The following is a 20517-nucleotide window of genomic DNA, read 5'->3' as shown; positions in this document are numbered from 1 at the left end:
TCTCTCATTTGTATCATAAACGATACATTAAGCATTACATGCAGTTCTCATGGTAAAACAAATACAGTGGGGCAAATAACCTGCAAATAAGTATTTTGTCAACCACCAATCGTGCAAGTTCTCCTACTTGAAAAGATTGGAGAGGCCTGTAAATGTCAACATGGGTAAACCTCAACCATGAGAGACAGAATGTGGGAAAAAAAACAGAAAATCACATTGTTTGATTTCTAAAGAATTTATTTACAAATTAGAGTGGAAAATAAGCATTTGGTCACCGACAAACAAGCAAGATTTCTGGCTGTCAAAGAGGTCTGACTTCTTCTAACGAGGTCTAACGAGGCTCCACTCGTTACCTGTATTAATGGCACCTGTTTTAACTCATTATCGGTATAAAAGACAACTGTCCACAATCTCAGTCAGTCACACTCCAAACTAAGCTATGGCCAAGACCAAAGAGCTGTCGAAGGACACCAGAGACAAAATTGTAGACCAGCACCAGGCTGGGAAGACTGAATCTGCAATAGGTAAAACGCTTCACTGCTCTAGAGGAGATCTGCATGGAGGAATGGGCCAAAATACCAGAAATAGTGTGTGAAAAGCTTGTGAAGAGTTACAGAAAACGTTTGGCCTCCGGTATTGCCAACAAAGGGTACATAACAAAGTATTGAGATGAACTTTTGGTATTGACCAAATACTTATTTTCCACCATGATTTGCAAATAAATTCTTTAAAAATCAAACAATGTGATTTTCTGTTTGTTTGTTTTTTTTCCACATTCTGTCTCTCATTGTTGAGGTTTACCCATGTTGACAATAACAAGCCTCTCTAATGTTTTCAAGTGGGAGAACTTGCACAATTAGTGGTTGACTAAATACTTATTTGCCCCACTGTATACCTAAAGTGAGATTGAACACAGTAGGGTTTTGAACATGTTTTTTTTTACTGCATTGAGGTCCAAAAATGCTTGTCTCAAATGTGAAACATTTGGCCGTATAGTTTGTGTACTTTGGACTTTTTTTTTTTTTCCATTTACTTATGTTAGGCTACTTATTTCCTTATAATATAAAAACATCAATGTTTGTGTTATCATCAAAAAATATTTAAAATATATTTCACTGTACATAATGTAAGTCATTTGTACTCATTTTGTTCATGTATGTTACTTTAAAATACAATTTTGAATGAAAATCACTTTCTCATGTATGCCTTGTCACATTAAAAATGCATGTGTAAAACCTGCATTTCTGCATCTATCCAAAAACAAAAAGGGAATAAAAAGAAATCTGGCTCCGTGGCGACCTTTTTGTCATGGAGTTCCGGCATGAAATTCCAGCCACTTTCTCCCCTGGTAGCAACTCAGAGGTTGTGTGAATAGGTTGTGTCAACACAAATTGAGCGATTTAATAATCGCTAAATTGCTTAGAAATTCTACACTAAGTCTGATGTGCGCTCAAACTGTTAGCTTCTTTAAATCAGGGCTAAAAACAGTATTGTTTACCACAGCATATTCATAACTGCCTATATACGTATTTCAAATTTCAAGTTATTTGCTTTTTTTTTTTTTTTTGTAATTAATATTTGGGTTTATTTCCATATCCGATTTCAATTGTTGTTGTTTTTTTAACTCTCTTGATGATTTAATGGGATTTTTAAAAAATATAGTGTTATTTTCTGTTTTAATTTTGTTTCGTTTTTGTTTTTTTAATATACAATTTCTAGTTTTATTTCTATTTCCTGTTTCAATTGTCTTTGTTTTTGACTTTCTTGTTGATTTAATGTGATTTTTACTTATCATTTTATCTCTGTTTGTGGATTTTCATGTGATGTAAAGCACTTTGAATATCAGTGTTGTCACGTATTACTTAAAAAAGTAATTTAATTACTGATTTCCGATTACACCTCAAAAAAGTAATCTAGTTACTTTACTGATTACTTTATTATCAAAATAACTAAGTTACTTTAAAAGTAACTTATCAGTTACTTTTTACCAATGTACCTCCTTTTGCTGCCTCAACATAAAAATAACAGAAAAATGTCATCGCGTGTAATTGAGTTTTTCACATAAGGGTTAATCTTTGAGTTAGGGTTTAATTAGTCGATGGAGTTGATTTCAACCATCATTGACTCGTCCTAGCTTAGCCATTCCGGAGCCCTAAAACTAACAAATAACTGACAAACTACACAAAATATGTTTAAATCAACTCCAACGACTAATTAAACCCCCGCTAACTCCAAGATTAAGCCTAATGTAAAAAAATTCTGAACTTCCCCTTTGAAATAAAGACCTAGTGGTTAAAATGTTGTCTATAAAAGTTGTAAAGCAATAAAACAAACAACAAAAATGAATGAAATGAACAAAAATCCTACAACGTAAAGTTTTCATAATGGGTCAAAATCATTTGCTTAGCCAAAACTACACCAGAGGAGGCAAGATGCATATTTAAAATTTCTTTAAACCTAAGCTGTCAAACGCTACCAACAACAACTTGAACAGTTGATTGAACTCGAACAGTATCAAGATGTGTGTGTGTATATTATTGGCCAAACGTTTGGACAACCTCAAAGGTGGATACTTTGAAGAATGTAGAATACAAAACCAGTTTTCAGTTATTTCACTTTTTTGCCTTTCCACATGTTCGTTGATAGTTTTGATGTCTTCAGTGAGAATTTACAATAGTAGTGAAAATATATAAAATGCAAAAATGATTAAGTGTGTCCAAACTTTTGACTTTTGTTTCAGAGTCTTCAACATGCTTTTCCCCCTGGTCCCCCAAATGTAAAGCTCCGCCTATGATTACAAACTCTAACTATAAAATGTACATAATTACACATATTATAAAGGCTGGTTACAAACTGTAGAAGTGCTGGCTGTCTCGTAACCAGTCGGCTTTGTTTCGAGTTTTTTTCGCGTTGTGCTGTAATTCCAAGTGCTTCCTTGTTGAATTGGATGTCGAGTATTTAGTGGTCAACAGTCGTTCTGAGCCAGCACAGAGTTTGCAACGCACGGAGATATTTTTGTCATCTTTACTGGACGGATATTAGAAGTAATGGCCGTATCTCCAGTGAGCAAATGCAGCCGTTTGTTGTATCTCTCCGGCTCCTTTACTGTTAGCATCCTGATAGATAGCCAGGCTATGTTGTTGACCGCCGTAGCTGGCGGTGCGCACACAGCATGGTAATACACATGACCCGTTTTTTCCGATGAGAAAACGTGAGATGTGATGTCATCCCCAAACTCAAGAGCAGTATTTTCTATTCAAATGCTCTTCGTACATGACAACAGTATTCTTCATTCTACATACAGTATGAGGCAACAACAAAATAGTAACGCACAGGCATTGGGAAACTAACTTTAATCAGATTACTGGCTTGGAAAAATGAACGCGTTAGATTGCTCGTTACTGAAAGAAAGTAATCAGATTACAGTAACGCGTTACTTAGTAACACGTTACTTACAACACTTGCCTTGTGTTGAATTGTGCTATACAAATAAATTTGCCTTGCCTTGCCCAAAGGCACTCTTTTTCAATCATTTTAATGCAATTTTGCATATCTACAAATCCAGCACTGGTATGATTTAATGCATGTTATAATTCATCTGTTTTTTGTTTTTTAACAAAACAAAACAAAAAAAACCCAGGAAGAGTAACAGCACCAATGCCCTACATGGGAAAAGTTAAGTTTCAAGACAATTGATTGATGAATAACTGAGTAAGACTTTAAAATATGTGTCCACAAGAAAAACAGCAATCACTACTCGACACCTTCAGCCTGTAATTTACAAAAAAAAAAAAAAAAAAACTGCCTAACCTTTACTGTAATGATGAGAGTTTGATTGACACCAAAGGAATCCTGTGAGGTAACAAGCAGTGACGAACTGCCAGTGAGTGGGCCCGAGAAGAGCAGACCCTTATCGTCGACTTTCACGACAGCAGCCAGGTCAGTTCCATCCAGTATCTGGTACGAGAATATACCCGCGCCATGCCTTGTTCACATAAAAAAAAAAAAAAAAATTCCAGATACATTTACTTCAGTACTTAATTAGGAAACAAGACTTAACTTGTAAGTAGAACTCACCCACTTGTTTGGAGTTTTAGGACTGAGTTTGGAGCCATGAGTATCTCTCTGGTCTTGATGGTGGGATGAAGCATGTGTAGGTTCTCTAAGACCTTGATCAAAATATGCATTTTGAAAATAACATTATAAGCTAACTTTATCCTTTCACATTTCTGAACAAGTTATCCACCGGGTACATTTGTCTTTCCCTCGCAAAGCATATTTCAGGTATCCAATGATATTAGATATTTCAAAGAGCAGCAAGGTTACTGCTATGCAGCCTCTCATGTTTTAATCATGGATTCACAGCAATTAGTTCATATTGAAGTGAATTACAAATTCAAGCCAAGTTTTAGACTTTTACCTCGATTTGGATCTCATCTTTGAGTTCTGCAAGATTACCAGTAAGTTGACCGGCACTGAGGTCAGAAACTTTGAGGATGACATTGAGCCCCGTCCGCCCTCTTGTTTGACCAATCACCATCATGCTGAAATTGTGTTCAGAGTTGAGCTCTATATTAGCCTAAGAGATAAAAAAGGGAAAAAAGGGATTCACGCATGGCTAGGTGCAATTAGACACACTCAAGTTGTAAAACGCGGTGTCAGGATTAGAGATCAGACAGCATAGAATCAGATGCCAGCATACTCACACTCACAAGGGATTCACACAAATACTGGGTTCTATGCCACATGGCTGATTTGTGTACACTCCATCCCTGCCAATCACTTATCTTTCTGCCCCCCAACCCCAACTACTCCCTCCTCTCTCTCCTTGGGCATCTTATCCCCCACATGGTGTCAACCGGAAATACAACAAGCTAACGATAGCAACAACATATTTATAGTTAGTGTAGGCGTTCAATGTATTTCTTGTTGCTGTTTGTGCTTCTTCTGTCTCTATTTCCGTCTTTTCTTCTGTCCCCCCATTACCCATTCCTGTTCGCTGCTTTCCCCTAATAAAGGAGGCAAGATGAATGTTAAATTTGAAGCTAGGTTTATGTAAACCTAGTTTGGATAAAAAGAACACGCAGGAAGTCGATGTAGCTTTTGTGGAGCTTGGTAGCTGCTCCCCCCAGCTGCTATGAGAGCAGCCTTCTTTATTCGGGGGCAAAGAAGAGGATGGGAGGGGACAGGAAAGCAACATAGAACATTGAGGAGACTACATCGGGGCCAAATGGCCCAGAACAAAGGAAATGCTAACTAGACAGAGGTTATCCTATCTGGTAACTAACTGCAGTGGGGCAAATAAGTATTTAGTCAACCACCAAGTGTCCAAGTTCTCCTACTTGAAAAGATTAGAGAGGCCTGTAATTGTCAACATGGGTAAACCTCAACCATGAGAAACAAAATGTGGAGAAAAAAAAAAACAACTGAAAATTACATTGTTTGATTTTTAAAGAATTTATTTCCAAATTAGAGTGTAAAATAAGTATTTGGTCACCAACAAACAAGCAAGATTTCTGGCTGTCAAAGAGGTCTAACTTCTTCTAACGAGGTCTAACGAGGCTTCACTCGTTACCTGTATTAATGGCACCTGTTTTAACTCATTATCGGTATAAAAGACACCTGTCCACAATCCCGGTCAGTCACACTCCAAACTCCACTATGGCCAAGACCAAAGAGCTGTCGAAGGACACCAGAGACAAAATTGCAGACCTGCACCAGGCTGGGAAGACAGAATCTGTAATAGGTAAAACGCCTGGTGTAAAGAAATCAACTGTGGGAGCAATTATTAAAAAATGGAAGACATACAAGACCACTGATAATCTCCCTCGATCTAGGACTCCATGCAAGATCTCACCCCGTGGCGTCAAAATGATAACAAGAACGGTGAGCAAAAATCCCAGAACCACACGGGGGGACCTAGTCTGCCAGACATGTCCCCCTGCTGAAGAAAGTACACTTGCAGGCCCGTCTGCGGTTCGCTAGAGAGCATTTGGATGATCCAGAAGAGGAATTGGAGAATGTGGTATGATCGGATGATACCAAAATAGAACTTTCTGGTAGAAACACAGGTTCGCGTGTTTGGAGGAGAAAGAATACTGAATTGCATCCGAAGAACACCATACCCACTGTGAAGCATTGGGTGGGAAACATCATGATTTGGGGCTGTTTTTCTGCAAAGGGACCAGGACGACTGAGCTGTGTAAAGGAAAGAATGAATGGGGCCATGTATCGAGAGATTTTGAGTGAAAATCTCCTTCCATCAGCAAGGGCGTTGAAGATGAGGCGTGGCTGGGTCTTTCAGCATGACAATGATCCCAAACACACAGCCAGGGCAACAAAGGAGTGGCTTCGTAAGAAGCATTTCAAGGTCCTGGAGTGGCCAAGCCAATCCCCAGATCTCAACCCCATGGAAAATCTGTAGAGGGAGTTGAAAGTCCGTGTTGCCCAACCACAGCCCCAAAACATTACTGCTCAAGAGGAGATCTGCATGGACGAATGTGCCAAAATACCAGCAACAGTGTGTGAAAAGCTTGTGAAGAGTTACAGAAAACGTTTGGCCTCCGTTATTGCCAAAAAAGGGTACATAACAAAGTATTGAGATGAACGTTTGGTACTGACCAAATACTTATTTTCCACCATGATTTGCAAATAAATTCTTTAAAAATCAAACAATGTGATTTTCTGTTTTTTTTTTTTTTTTTCCTCCACATTCTGTCTCTCATGGTTGAGGTTCACTCATGTTGACAATTACAGGCCTCTCTAATATTTACAAGTGGGAGAACTTGCACAATTAGTGGTTGACTAAATACTTATTTGCCCCACTGTATAAGGAAAGCATAAATGTTAATTGCATGCACAACAATTCCCACAATGAATGATCATTAAAACTGTTCAGACCAATAGGACACTCAGATTAAAAAAATATATATAAAAAAATAATAATAAAAGGCAAAAACAGATAAAAGGCTGCGACAGGTAGATACTGCTGTGCTAAATATGCAAGAATAGCATGTCGAAAAACAATCTTATCAAAGGGACAACTCTGTCTAAGGATATTTTAGCGAGGCATACCATCGTGTGTCTTGACTGAACATCGATGATGTCTGTTTTAGTGGTGGACCAGTGGAAGGTTAGTTGAGGTACAGCATTAGCGAACGTGAAAGGCGTCTGACTGTTAGTCAAACCCATAACATACACAGGCATCTACAGAAGGTAATGAGATTAAAAATATGGTGGAAAAAACAATCATATAGTTGTGGATTTTAAAAAAAAATGTACATTCCCAAAGTACCTGCGCTCCCTTCCTTATGCATGTAATGGGTGCCCTAATTCGAATGGAAGTCAAACGCACAACTTCAACTTCTACTTGATCCTGAAGACAGAAGAACTGAATTTGAAATTGCATCTGTTAAACAAAAAATTGACTTCCAACATCTCATCATGGTCTTTACATAAGCGGAGTTTAAGGGGAGGCCAAGGGGTCCAGGTCCTGGTGGCAGAAAAGTGTCAATGCATGTAATTGACTTTCCTATATACGTATATAAAAAAACTTGTAAAGCAATAAAACAAACAACAAAAAATAAATGAAATGAACAAAAAACTATATTTTTATAATGGGTCAAAATGATTTTTCGAACAGATCATGTGACGAGCACCTTAGACCGTCATTTGCTTTGCATATTATTTAAAAAGAAAAAAATAGGGATGGCAATTTTATTTTTCAAATGATTTTTTTCTTTGTTTGAAAATATTTTTTTTTGATTGAAGCAACTTTTTGGGGATTGAATGATTTAGACACAAATGTCACACAAAATGGATTGCTAAAATCAAAGAAATTTTTTAAATGAAAAATTAAGTGTTCAAATGCAAATATTTGGTCTCAAATATTTTTTCGCATTCAAAAACTTTTTTTCTATGATTGAAATTTTTCGTTTTTTGAATGAAGTGATTTTTCTTTTGAAAATATAGATTTTTTGTTTGAAGCAACTTATTTTTTGATTGAATAATAAAGACACAAATATCCTAGCCAAATGTGGTCCAAACATAAAACAACATTACTTCAATCAAAAAAGTTGTTTCAACAAAAAAAAAATGTACTTCAATGGAAAAAAAAAACATTCCAAAGAAAAATAGCTTTCAAATGCTTTTTTTTTTTGTTTCAAATTTATTTTTGCTTTCAAACACTTTTTTTTTTTGATTGAAGTGACTTTTTTATTGAAAATATATATTTTCATTGAACTTTCTTTTAAGCAACTTTTTTTTTTGATCGAATAATGAAGACACAAATCTACTTCCATATAGCTCCGCCCAGGTGATACAATTTTTGACTGGGGTAACTACACTGGCACGACACCATATTCAATAGATGACGATTTTGGTGAAAAGTATAGCTGTCCTAAGCAGCCTGATTTAGAATTCCCCTCAAGAATGATGGGAAACAAAAAAATGCTCATTTTCAACTCATTATTATAAATATTCTTGTAAGTTAATTTTATTGCTGACACTGTGTTTTGGGGTCATCAACATGTTGTGCCCCCCCCTCCCCCAAGTCAAACTCCGCCTATGATGGTTCTTTACCTCCCACACAACAACCGTCTTTCCAGTTTCTGCATCGACAGCTTGAATGAGTCCCGTTACAGTGACACTACCAATGGTCCTACCCTTGACCTGACCAATGCCGTTGACAGAAGCAATGGCTTCACTGGAGATTGAAAAGAGAATATTGGACTGAGGGCCACCCTCAGAAGTGATCTAGATAAAAAAAAGTTTAAAAGAAAAATTAGTTCTAGACATCTCATAAAGAGAATGTAACACTATAGCCAAAGTATTTCAGAGAAGTAAGGGCTGATTTATACTTCTCCGTTCCGGTGGCGGCGGAGCGATGGTGTAAACCCTACGCTGTCATTGCACCTTCGAAGTTCTGCGTCACGGGAACGCATTGCTCTGTTATTCATCGCCATGCCACTAGAGTGGTGTGGCTTTGTCTTTGTACAGTTTTGGGGGATTCTTGTTTAATTCCTTTCGTTTTCCTCCGGTCATTTACAGCAATGGAATGTGTGTATTTGCAGGGGCAGCTAATCAATTTTTAATACAAATGTTGAAGCGTAGGCGAGACAGAAGACGTTTGCGAATGTTTGAAAGCGGCGGTGTTGCTGTGCTGAACTGGAAACAACATTTTGAGCGGACCAATCACAGTCCTTCGACGCACATGTCAGACGCGTTGACATGACACGTAGTTAGGACTTTTTGGAGGTGCACGTCAGGCTATGGCGTAGGGTTGTAAATCGGGTCTGCGTTAACGGCGTAGGTCCGCCGTCACAGCTACGTAGAAGCATAAATCAGCCTTTATGGTTATTAACTTTATTGTGATATACCGTATTGGCACGAATATAAGACAGCCCTGATTACTACGTAGAAGCATAAATCAGCTTTTATGGTTATTAACTTTATTGTGATATACCGTATTGGCCCAAATATAAGACGGCCCTGATTATAAAACAACCCCCTGTTTTTCAAGACTCAAGTTTGAAAAAAAGACTCTTTGAACACCAAATTAATTTTTATACAGAAAATAATTACAGTACATCTGAAACAAATTATTATAACAATATATTTGAGAGAAAAAGCATGTAATTTTGCCTCAATCAAATCTTAATATCTGAACATTTAAATATGTAAACTAAAGTGCAATCACATTCGTAAATGAATGGCTTCTGGTTTTTGAAATGTAAATAAACCACAAAATTGCAATAACTGCATGAACCATTTAAGTGAAGTCTAACTGTAACTGTAGTCTTGAAACAAATCTGAATAAGGAAAAACATTGCAATAAAATACTGCAAACTGGTTAAACGTGAGAGTACGTAGCTGAGATCTGTCATGACAGAACATCACTTCAATGATATCTGGCGCCATCTAGCGTCGTGAATGGGTATCTAGACCTCAAATATAAGACGACCCCCACTTTTTCAGTCTTATTTCAATGCAAAAAACACCATCTTATATTCGGGCCAATACGGTAATTGAAGCAAAAATCAATTAATTTACCTTCCTATAAACTTTCACTTGGGCACACTACCCAATGTAATGTTGGACAGCACCGTAATTAATTACAAGTGCTTCTTATAGGCTTAAGCTCTGTCAGGTCGCTACTGAAGTAGTTATTGTTGTTGTTTGTGTTCTTGTAAACATAAACTTTGAAGTCCTTCTTTGTTATTCGTGAACGGATTGTCTTAAAATCTGGTCACTATTTAGCATGGTCTAGTATCTATAAATCCTCGGAGCCCGATTCTTATCAAAATATTTTATCTGGGCTGATTAATTAATTGCGGATTCATAAAGTAGTTAGGAGTGAGCCAGTGGAAGGCAGCCTTCTTTTGTTTAGGATTTAGCCTGTAGGTTACAAATTGGTCAGGAGAGGGCATGCGCGCACACCCTTCAGCCTATAGACAAGTTTCCAAGGCACTTCCGCTCTACTTCCTTAAGTAGGCTTACAACTTCCGTTTCCGACTGTTTACCACCAGTGTTGTTAATCTTACTGAAAAAAAGTAATTAATTATAGTTACAAATTACCTCTCCCAAAAAGTAATTGCGTTAGTAACTCAATTACCTGAATGTAAGAGTAATTAGTTACTTGGCAAAGTAATTGGTGATAATTACTTTTTTACTTTTTTTTCCCCTCAAAAAAAAAAAAAAAAAAAAAAAAACATTGGCCACACTATGTGAAGTTTTAAAAGGTTTTTGGTACAATTGGCCCGAGCCCAATTCTTTACCCTAATTTACCTTTTACCCTGAATCAACCGTTAAAAGTTGTTAAAATTGCTCCCATTATTGCATTAGTTCCCTTCTCTCTACTTTCGACATGTGAAAGTTTTAAAACTGTTTCATCATTTAAAGATGGATTCAAGTCAAGATTTTGCCGATTTAGAAGTATTTTAGATAAAAAGTTACTTAGGAAGGTTCTCTACAACAGAGCCGTCCTAAAAAGTCTACTGCTTTAAGATGGCGGCTGTTTACTAGCGCATCTAGTGCCGTGTCTGTCATTTCGCATCTAGTTATATCTATATATATGTGATATCTACCATGTCTACCATATCTACCATAACATGCAGGCGTAGTTTGTTGGCTATCGGCTACAACAGGTATTATTGGAGCTACCTAGCATCGCGTTTGCTCGGCGTCACAACTTTCTTGCCTCCTCCCCACTCCTGCTCTGCTCTGTCGTCTTGGTGAGTCCGTCTCCCTCAGACTTTTCAACCAATATAATAACGCATAGTAACGCATGCCTTTCCGTCCTCAGTCACGGTAACGGCGTTGCCAAGATGAGAAAAGTAATTAATTAGATTACCCACTACTGAAAAAAATAACGCCGATAGTAACGCCGTTATATTGTAACGCCGTTATTAACAACACTGTTTACCACTGAAGTCAATGGCGGTGGAGTCGAAGTTGGAAGGTCTTTATACACGATCCCAGGAATGTTATTTTCATGTAAGCAGATGTAGAACCAAGCCAAGGCCTCAATGCTTCGTACCATGTCGTTTTCCAAACCATGGGTGCTCGTACTCGTAATAGCGGAGGGAGGGAGGGAGGGAGGGAGATGTCCAACCCTGGGCGCTCCTGCAGCCATGCCCTCCGCTGTTATGGAAGGTATGTGCTCCAAAAATACGAAACCTAAAATCTGGCGCATGAAACGACTTGTTGCCTTTGCTATTGATATTACAATGATGATTGTAATTACGGAGTTAAATCATTTTTATTACAACTGGCTTCTGCTACTGCTGCTAGCCGTCTTTTGCTAATCGTGTTGGAATGCAACGCATAAATCCAAGTGTTACAAGTTTTTATTTGTTTGTTTACAGCTGGAAAACGCTGTTAGACAAAGGGAAGACAAGTTGACTAATACGTTGACGGACATATATCGAACTACGTGCGTTCCGCTTTGATGATGGATAGCTCGAATCCCGGGAGAGGCCGTTAGAGAGGCAGGGATTGGGACATACAGTGGTTCGCTGAGATCGCCGTGATCCAACTACGAACTTGTGAACGGCAGCATCTTTAATATATGCTATTGGAGCTGGAATTACCCAGGACGGGAGAAAAGCCCAACTGAATGCCACCGAGGGCCTCCGTGATGTCGGGTAGAAGTTGACGAGGCTCTGGAGCTCTCGAATGCTATTTTTGCAACGTATTTATAAATGTGATTTATTGACCTGTTTTGCACGTGCACCAATCGTTTTAAATAAAACAAGAAATGGAATCATGTCCAAATGTTTTATTGTGGTCAATGCCTGCAATAAAAATATGACATACTATTTGTGTTTATATCATATGTACATAACCTTGTAACATTTCCTTGTAACAAAAAAATCCGTGTCAGCCCTTCTGAATTCGGCAAATGTAATATAATTTGTAATTTCACCTCATTTTGGTCACTCTAATGGCCGTAGTATCAATCTATACCCCACGTCAACACAGGCTGACAGGTTGTTATAATTTTTTCCACGAATGATCAACGAAGTGATACGAACTATCATCCAATCTCATCTACGGGTCATCTAGGTCATGTTGAATCAATTTTTCAAGATTCCATGGGTTGCTCTAGCTTGATTTCGTAGTTTTATCGTCGTCAATACACTGCTAACGTCAACCAGACCGGAAGTGCGAGGCAGACATTTTCCAAGATGGCGGCGCCCGTATTTCGCTCAGGAAACTTGTTTATAGTGTGCTGTTGCAAACTTTTGCTTGTTTATGAGCTCAACAGTGCACTGAAAGAGGAGCTGGAAATGAATGCAGTCAGGCTAGGGCAGCTTTCAAGAGAAATCCTTGCAAAGCTCTTCTATTGGAAGACAGACCGCGAGACAAATGTACTGTTCTGGCAAATTGGACAGCGGCTGTCAGCAGTCACAGTAAGCATCGATAGATTCGGTAAACACACACACCTGCATCATTGCTCCAATCAGCAGAGTCATTTTCCTGGGCATCAGTTGAAAGGGTATAAATACCTGTGACAGTTTGAATGTGTTAGCAATGGTTATCATGATGCGCGTAACAAACAAAATACCTCGCACGTAACAAACAAAATACCTCAATTTGTTGAGGGGCAGATGAAAATATTCTCCCCGTTTTATCCACGACCACAGCTGACAAAGTTGTCTGGCCCAAAGAAACACCTTTTATTTGGTAAACTGCACTGTGTTCTGTGCAATCTGCTAGTGGTCTGAAAATGGGATATTCAAACTGTCAAGGGTTGCATATTTTCAACAAACACAACAACATATCAAGTTTCATATCACTTACATTGTGTTGACTATTGAAGACGCTGCCTTCACGTTCAACTTCATTAATTGGAAATAGCTGACTGGGAATGGTTTCTTGTTATCATCCAACACTCTGACATAACATCTTACAGATTTACCAATTTCCATCTGAAGGCGAGACAAATTCAGTAGGTCATTTGGGAACTAAGCAATTAAGTTCATTGTAGGAGCAGACCAAAGAATGTTAAGACCAAGTTCCATTAATACCAGAAATTCAGCACGTAGACGGAATAAAAATATTGAGTGCCTGTTAGGGTGCCTGCCTCTGCATCTTTAGCCCTGCCTTTCCTCTCTTGTGTGTGTGTGTGTGTTTTGGGGGAGTATATAAATGCTTGAACAGACAAAGGGAGCTGGGACCATGCGCAAGCAATTACCATCAGCAGGATACTCATCATTTCGTCATCAGAACAACAACTCTACTCAGTCAGTTTCTACATCCAACTGTTTTTAATTCCATTTTCATTCCATTCATTTCATAAATTTCTCATTCCATCTGAGCGGGACAAAAAAAATTGATTCAGTTCCGGCCCCGTCCTGTGTCACCCAGACCTGGCTTTGCAGTTCATAGTCGAGATGGATGCCTGGGAGTGGGCACTGTTCTATTCGAGCGTTCTGAGGAAGGTACACCCTTGTGCCTTCTTTTCCTGCTGGCTCTCGATGGCAGAGAGCCTTTAAAGCATTGGGGATAAGAAGCTCTTGACAATTGGAGGAATGGCGCCAGCTCCAGAAAGGGGCAGAACAACCGTTTGTCATCTGGACTGACCTTTGGAACCTGGTGCCCCTAAATGGATGGGGATGTGAGAGCTTTTGTGGAGGCTTCCACATTGAACGTCTGGAATAAGACCACCACCAACCCCAGCTGCGGTCTTGGGCCACTTCCTGTTCCTGGACATCATACATGACACATAGCCCTGGACCGTGTCACCGGTCGCTTGCCTTCCAAAGGTAAAACTGTCATTCTCACCGTGTAAGATCGGTTCTGAAACTACTGTATAACACGCTGCAAAGCGCTTCCTCAGGTATGTCCCTGATTTCCATTACAGGAAAGCAAATGCTCGGTCCAGTCAGTGCCAGAGGATTTGGACAACAGCTCGCTCCTAAGCACACACCAATCGGCACCACATCCACCTCTCTAGTTGGGCAGAAGGTCTTGCTCAATACTTAAAACCTCTCCTTCAGAGTGCTGTCTAAACAGCTGTCACCATGTTTCATCAGTCCCTATGAAGTTACTGCCATTTTGAACCCCAGCTCTGTCAGTCTCAAGCTTATGGTCTTTCTTCGTGTCCATTCACCTTCCATGTGTCACAAGTAAAACCTCTCTCATCAAGTCCAGGTTCCAGCACCAACCATTGAGTATAATGATTATCAAATTCGATACTGACCTTGTCGATGACCCTCAAATTCACCTCTAGAATGTCAGAAACATGCACTGTGGCTTTGGCTGTTGATGGTAATGCCAAACAGAGCTCATGAATCATCACTTGTACCACCCCTGCCTGGATGGGGGCAATCTGGAAATTCAGAGGATATATCCAAATTAGTAGGGTAAGCATTCATTAGTCTGCTGTTCCTTGAAACCATCACTTTCTCAGTCATTCAAATAACATTTCACTTGCTCCTACATACCTGGACTGCTCTTTTTGTGTCCTCCAGTACCACATTTGTGATATCTTTGACACTGGTGTTGACAAAAAAGTGTCCTGAACCTTCTTGCAGGGTGAGAGTAACCTGCAAGAAAAAACAAGTAAAAAAGCTTTTCGCCTTAATCCAAATTGATATGGGTTAAAGCTAATTCATAGCGCAATACACTCTCACTTTTATGATTAAGCATGCTGTGCTGGACACTTCAAAGGGAACCTAACCATAATAGCACATTAAAATCCTTTTATGTAGTTCAGTTGCTGTTATCGATGCACTAAACGTGACAGAAAGGTCTTTGTCATGAGCGAGTGGGTTTTCACCGAGCACAGTGAGCAGTATAATGAAAACTAATCTCTTACCCGCACATCTGGGTGGTTGTATATGGTTAATGTGTCAGGAAAAACATTCACATCTTCAATTAATATGAGTTCCAATGTTGCTGAAACAGGGTGGACTACTTCATCCTAGCCGAAAGAACAGAACAGAATAAATATGGACCAGAAATTTACATGTATGTCTGCAGTCGAAAACATCCATCCATTAATTTTGTCATGCTTATCCGAGATCAGGTCACGGGTGCAGCAGCTTCAGCATGGATGACCAGACATCCCCTCCCCCCAACCACTTCATCCAGGTCTTCTGAGAGCATCCCAAGGTGTTCCCAGGCCAGCAGGGATGTGACCTTGTCTCCCCAGCATGTCCTGGGTCGGCCCCACACCCTCCTCCCAGTGGGACATAGGGAAGCGTCCAGGAGGCATCCTAATCAGATGCCACAGCCACCTCATCTGGCTCCTCTTGATAGAGAGGAGAAGCGACTGTACTACGAGTCCCTCCCAGATGACCGAGCAACTCACCCAATCTCTAAGAGAGAGCCTGAAGACCCTTTGGAAGAAACACATTTCAGCTGCTTGTATCCTTGACCTTATTTTTTCAGTCATAACCTACAGCTAGTGACCATAGGTGGGGGTCGGAACGTAGACCCCACCGGTAAATAGAAAGCTTTTGGCTCAGCTCCTTCCCCACGATGCACGATGCAAAGTCCTCATCACTGTAGACGCCGCACTGATCCTATTCTTCCCCCTTGCCATTTTTCCCTCACCCGTGAACATGATCCCGAGATAGACTCCTTCACTTGGGGAAGGATCCCATCCCATAGAGGTCATTCCACCTTTTTCCATCAAAGGACCATGGTCTCAGATTTGGAGGTGCTGATTCTCATTCCGACTGCTGCCGGTAGTGCACCACTCCAGTGAGAATTGAAGATGGCGGCCTGATGGAGCCAACAGAACTACATCTTCTGTAAAAAGCAGAAATACAATACTGAGGTCTCCAAATCGGAGCCCCTCAACACTTCGGCTGCGCCTAGATATTCTGTCCATAAAGGTTATGAACAGAATCACTGACTTGGAGGAGTCTAACCCTCAATGGAAATGGATCCGACTTGCTACTGCCTATGCGGACCAAACGCTTGACAACGGTCATTCAGGGACCAGACTGCCGGTATCAGTGGTTTCAGTACACTGTACTTCTAGAGCACCCCCACAGGACTCCCCAAGGGACATGGTTGAACACCTTCAAGTCAACAAGACACATGTGACTGGTTGGGCGAACTACCATGACCCCCGAGAACCCTGTTAATGATATAACGCTGATCCACTATTTCAGGGCCAGAACAAAACCCACACTATTGCCCCTGAATCTGAGATTTGACTTCCCGACAGAACCTGCTTTTCAGTACCCTTGAACAGACCTTCCCAGAGAGGCTGAGGAGTGAGATTCGCCTCCAATTCGAACACACCCACCGGTCTCCCGTTTTGAAAAAGGGGACCACTACCCCAGTCTGCCAATCCAGAGGCACTATCCCTGATGTCTATGCGATGTTGCAGAGGCGTGCCAACCAAGATAACCCTACAATATCCAGAGCATTTAAAAACTCTGGCTGGATTTTATTCACCCCTGGGCAATAGACGGGCATTTTAACCACCTCAATGACCTCAACACCAGAAAGGAAGAGCCTGGCTCAGAGTCCTCAGACTCGACTTCCTCTATGGAAGGCAGGTCGGTGGAGCTGATGGGGTCTTTAAAGTATTTAGCCAACCAACTAACAACATCCCGAGTCGAGGTCAGCAGCACCACATCCTAACTATACACAGTGTTGGTGGTGCACTGCTTTCCCCTCCTGAGACACCGTATGGTGGACCAAAATTTCATTGAAGCCGTCCGGAAGTCTCCATGGCCTCGCCAAACTCCTCACACTCCTGGGTTTTTGCATCAGTGACCACCAGGGTCGTGCGTCGCTTGCCCAGCCGGTGCCAGAAAGGCCACATAGGACACCTTCATCAGCTTGTGGCATTTCTTACCACTGATGTCCACCAGCGGGTTCTGGGATTGCCGTCAAAATAGCCACCAACCACCTTACAGCTGCAGCTCCTTGTCGGTCGCCTCAGCAATAGAGATACGGAACATCGTTCGTTCAGACTCAATGTCTCCCGTCTCTCCCTGGACATGCCCCATTGGTGTGTGAATGTGTGCGTGAACGGGTAAATGTGTGCTAATGGTAAGCGCTTTGGGCATGGTAACCATGCAGATAAATGCGCTATATAAGTACTGTCCATGTCCATTTACCATTCACATGAGCGAAGCTACAGTGGGGCAAATAAGTATTTAGTCAACCACTAATTGTGCAAGTTCTCCCACTTGAAAATATTAGAGAGGCCTGTAACTGTCAACATGGGTAAACCTCAACCATGAAAGACAGAATGTGGAAAAAAAAACAGAAAATCACATTGTTTGATTTTTAAAGAATTTATTTGCAAATCATGGTGGAAAATAAGTATTTGGTCAATACCAAAAGTTCATCTCAATACATTGCGATGTACCCTTTGTTGGCAATAACGGAGGCCAAACGTTTTCTGTAACTCTTCACAAGCTTTTCACACACTGTTGCTGGTATTTTGGCCCATTCCTCCATGCAGATCTCCTTTAGAGCAGTGATGTTTTGGGGCTGTCGCTGGGCAACACGGACTTTCAACTCCCTCCACAGATTTTCTATGGGGATGAGATCTGGAGACTGGCTAGGCCACTCCAGGACCTTGAAATGCTTCTTACGAAGCCACTCCTTTGTTGGCCTGGCTGTGTGTTTGGGATCATTGTCATGCTGAAAGAGCCAGCCACGTCTCATCTTCAATGCCCTTGCTGATGGAAGGAGATTTTCACTCAAAATCTCTCGATACATGGCCCCATTCATTCTTTCCTTTACACAAATCAGTCGTCCTGGTCCCTTTGCAGAAAAACAGCCCAAAAGCATGCTGTTTCCACCCCCATGCTTCACAGTGGGTATGGTGTTCTTCAGAAGCAAATCAGTATTCTTTCTCTTCCAAACATGAGAACCTGTGTTTCTACCAAAAAGTTCTATTTTGGGTTTATCTGACCATAACACATTCTCCCAGTCCTCTTCTGGATCATCCAAATGCTCTTTAGTGAACCGCAGCCGGGCCTGAACGTGTACTTTCTTCAGCAGAGGGACACGTCTGGCAGTGCAGGATTTGAGTCCCTGGCGGCGCATTGTGTTACTGATAGTAGCCTTTGTTACTGTGGTTCTGGGATTTTTGCTTACCGTTCTTGTTATCATTTTGATGCCACGGGGTGAGATCTTGCATGGAGCCTCAGATCGCGAGAGATTATCAGTGGTCTTGTTTGTCGTCCATTTTCTAATAATTGCTCCCACATTTGATTTCTTCACACCAAGCGTTTTACCTATTGCAGATTCATTCTTCCCAGCCTGGTGCAGGTCTACAATTTTGTCTCTGGTGTCCTTCGACAGCTCTTTGGTCTTGGCCATAGTGGAGTTTGGAGTGTGACTGACTGAGATTGTGGACAGGTAATAATAATAATAATAATAATAGGTGTCTTTTATACCGATAATGAGTTAAAACAGGTGCCATAATACAGGTAACGAGTGGAGCCTCGTTAGACCTCGTTAGAAGAAGTTAGACCTCTTTGACAGCCAGAAATCTTGCTTGTTTGTTGGTGACCAAAGACTTATTTTCCACTCTAATTTGGAAATTCTTTGAAAATCAAACAATGTGATTTTCTGTTTTTTTTTTTCCACATTCTGTCTCTCATGGTTGAGGTTTACCGATGTTGACAATTACAGGCCTGGCTAATCTTTTCAAGTGGAGAACTTGCACAATTAGTGGTTGACTAAATACTTATTTGCCCCACTGTATGCAGGAGATGGGATTTGAAGCTCCTTCTGACATGGGACTCCATTAGCAGTTCCCAGCAGACTCTCACAAAACATTTGGGTGTGCCGGGTCAGATCAGCATCCTTCTCCACCATCGGAGCCAATTCATCACCTGGTGGTGATTGGTTGACAGGAGAGAAACTCAATTGTCCTGGTATCTTCAATTCAGTTCTTTCCTAAGACATTCACGGCGTATTTACAACCAGCATAAATATGTATGCATTTTCATTGTCCATCTGCAGATTATATTGCGATAGACAGCATTAAATGGAAGCTTCATAATAAAAGTCTACTTTAAAGTGAAAATCCAACACTTACAGCTTTAAGAATTTTAATTGTCTTATCTGTAGTAGATACGTACTGAAGAGAGTTTAATCATCTTTAATTACCCCACATGTAGGTCAACAGGTTAGTGTCATAGCAAGGAGTGAAAAAAACATCAAATATCAGAAAAAAATGTGACACTTACTCGACGAATAATTTTGGCTGTTTCGATATGGGAAAATTGATAATCCTGTACTGCCGCAGTGATGAAAGCAATCCCTGTCTGATGATGGACAACAACCGTCTTCCGTCCTGTCACAGTTGACAAAGATAAGGAATTGCTACATAAAAACCTATCAATACTGTTACTCCAAGAATAAGAGAAATTAAATTAAGAGTCTTCAATTTCAATGAACTCTCAAAATGACTTTGCTGCATTTGATTGTGATGGACGTTAAATCTACTTTAATTGCAAACTGCCAGCTTTCCCAGAGGGAATGACTAAAAATATAGCAAACACTAGGGTGACCATATTTTGATTTCCAAAAAAGAGGACACCCGGCCCGGCCTCAAGATACTTGAATTTTACTCGAAGTTCACTCAAAGATGCCTCTATCACTTTACTATATTTAAAGTGTGCCTCCTCCGTCTGGATAGAAAAATTCAGTTTTATTTAAAAAACAAAACAAAACAAAAAAACAACAACATAGGCCTATTGCCATATAGTATATATTATACACTATATGGATTTTTTTTTTTACTTAAATGGTTACTCAACAGGCTTTATTCTTCCTAAAAATAATAATAATCAAACCTTAAAAAAAAACGAATAATGATTTTTTTTTTAAATTATAATGCAGACCCATGGAAATGTAGTCCAGTCAATACGCACACACAGTAGGCTAAGTGTCAACTCAACTTTTTCATAAATTACTATCACGACAATTCTCATTGACAAATTGTTATTCCCACTCAATTTTTATTCTCATTCAATGTTCTAGATGTACGCAAACAATAACCTAAATAAACTGACACACTATTCA

The 20517-nt window shown here is 40.1% G+C and overlaps 1 protein-coding gene across 1 annotated transcript in view; it reads right to left on the bottom strand.

The window, feature by feature from the left end:
• Positions 1 to 20517, bottom strand: part of LOC130912183 (nuclear pore membrane glycoprotein 210-like) — a 57303-nt gene that overhangs the window by 19492 nt on the left and 17294 nt on the right. The window contains exons 10-22 of the mRNA XM_057830070.1: positions 19680 to 19786; positions 15323 to 15427; positions 14949 to 15050; positions 14705 to 14833; positions 13303 to 13430; positions 13090 to 13222; positions 12945 to 13007; positions 8581 to 8754; positions 7295 to 7375; positions 7075 to 7206; positions 4421 to 4579; positions 4078 to 4169; positions 3811 to 3985 (exon numbers count right to left, since the gene is read on the bottom strand). Of these exons, the coding sequence (XP_057686053.1) occupies positions 3811 to 3985; positions 4078 to 4169; positions 4421 to 4579; positions 7075 to 7206; positions 7295 to 7375; positions 8581 to 8754; positions 12945 to 13007; positions 13090 to 13222; positions 13303 to 13430; positions 14705 to 14833; positions 14949 to 15050; positions 15323 to 15427; positions 19680 to 19786 (1580 nt within the window). The remainder of the gene's footprint in view (positions 1 to 3810; positions 3986 to 4077; positions 4170 to 4420; positions 4580 to 7074; positions 7207 to 7294; positions 7376 to 8580; positions 8755 to 12944; positions 13008 to 13089; positions 13223 to 13302; positions 13431 to 14704; positions 14834 to 14948; positions 15051 to 15322; positions 15428 to 19679; positions 19787 to 20517) is intronic.

Source organism: Corythoichthys intestinalis, chromosome 2, assembly GCF_030265065.1.
Source record: "Corythoichthys intestinalis isolate RoL2023-P3 chromosome 2, ASM3026506v1, whole genome shotgun sequence".
Classification (NCBI taxonomy): Eukaryota; Metazoa; Chordata; class Actinopteri; order Syngnathiformes; family Syngnathidae; genus Corythoichthys; species Corythoichthys intestinalis.
This window is presented reverse-complemented; position numbering and strand designations above follow the sequence as displayed.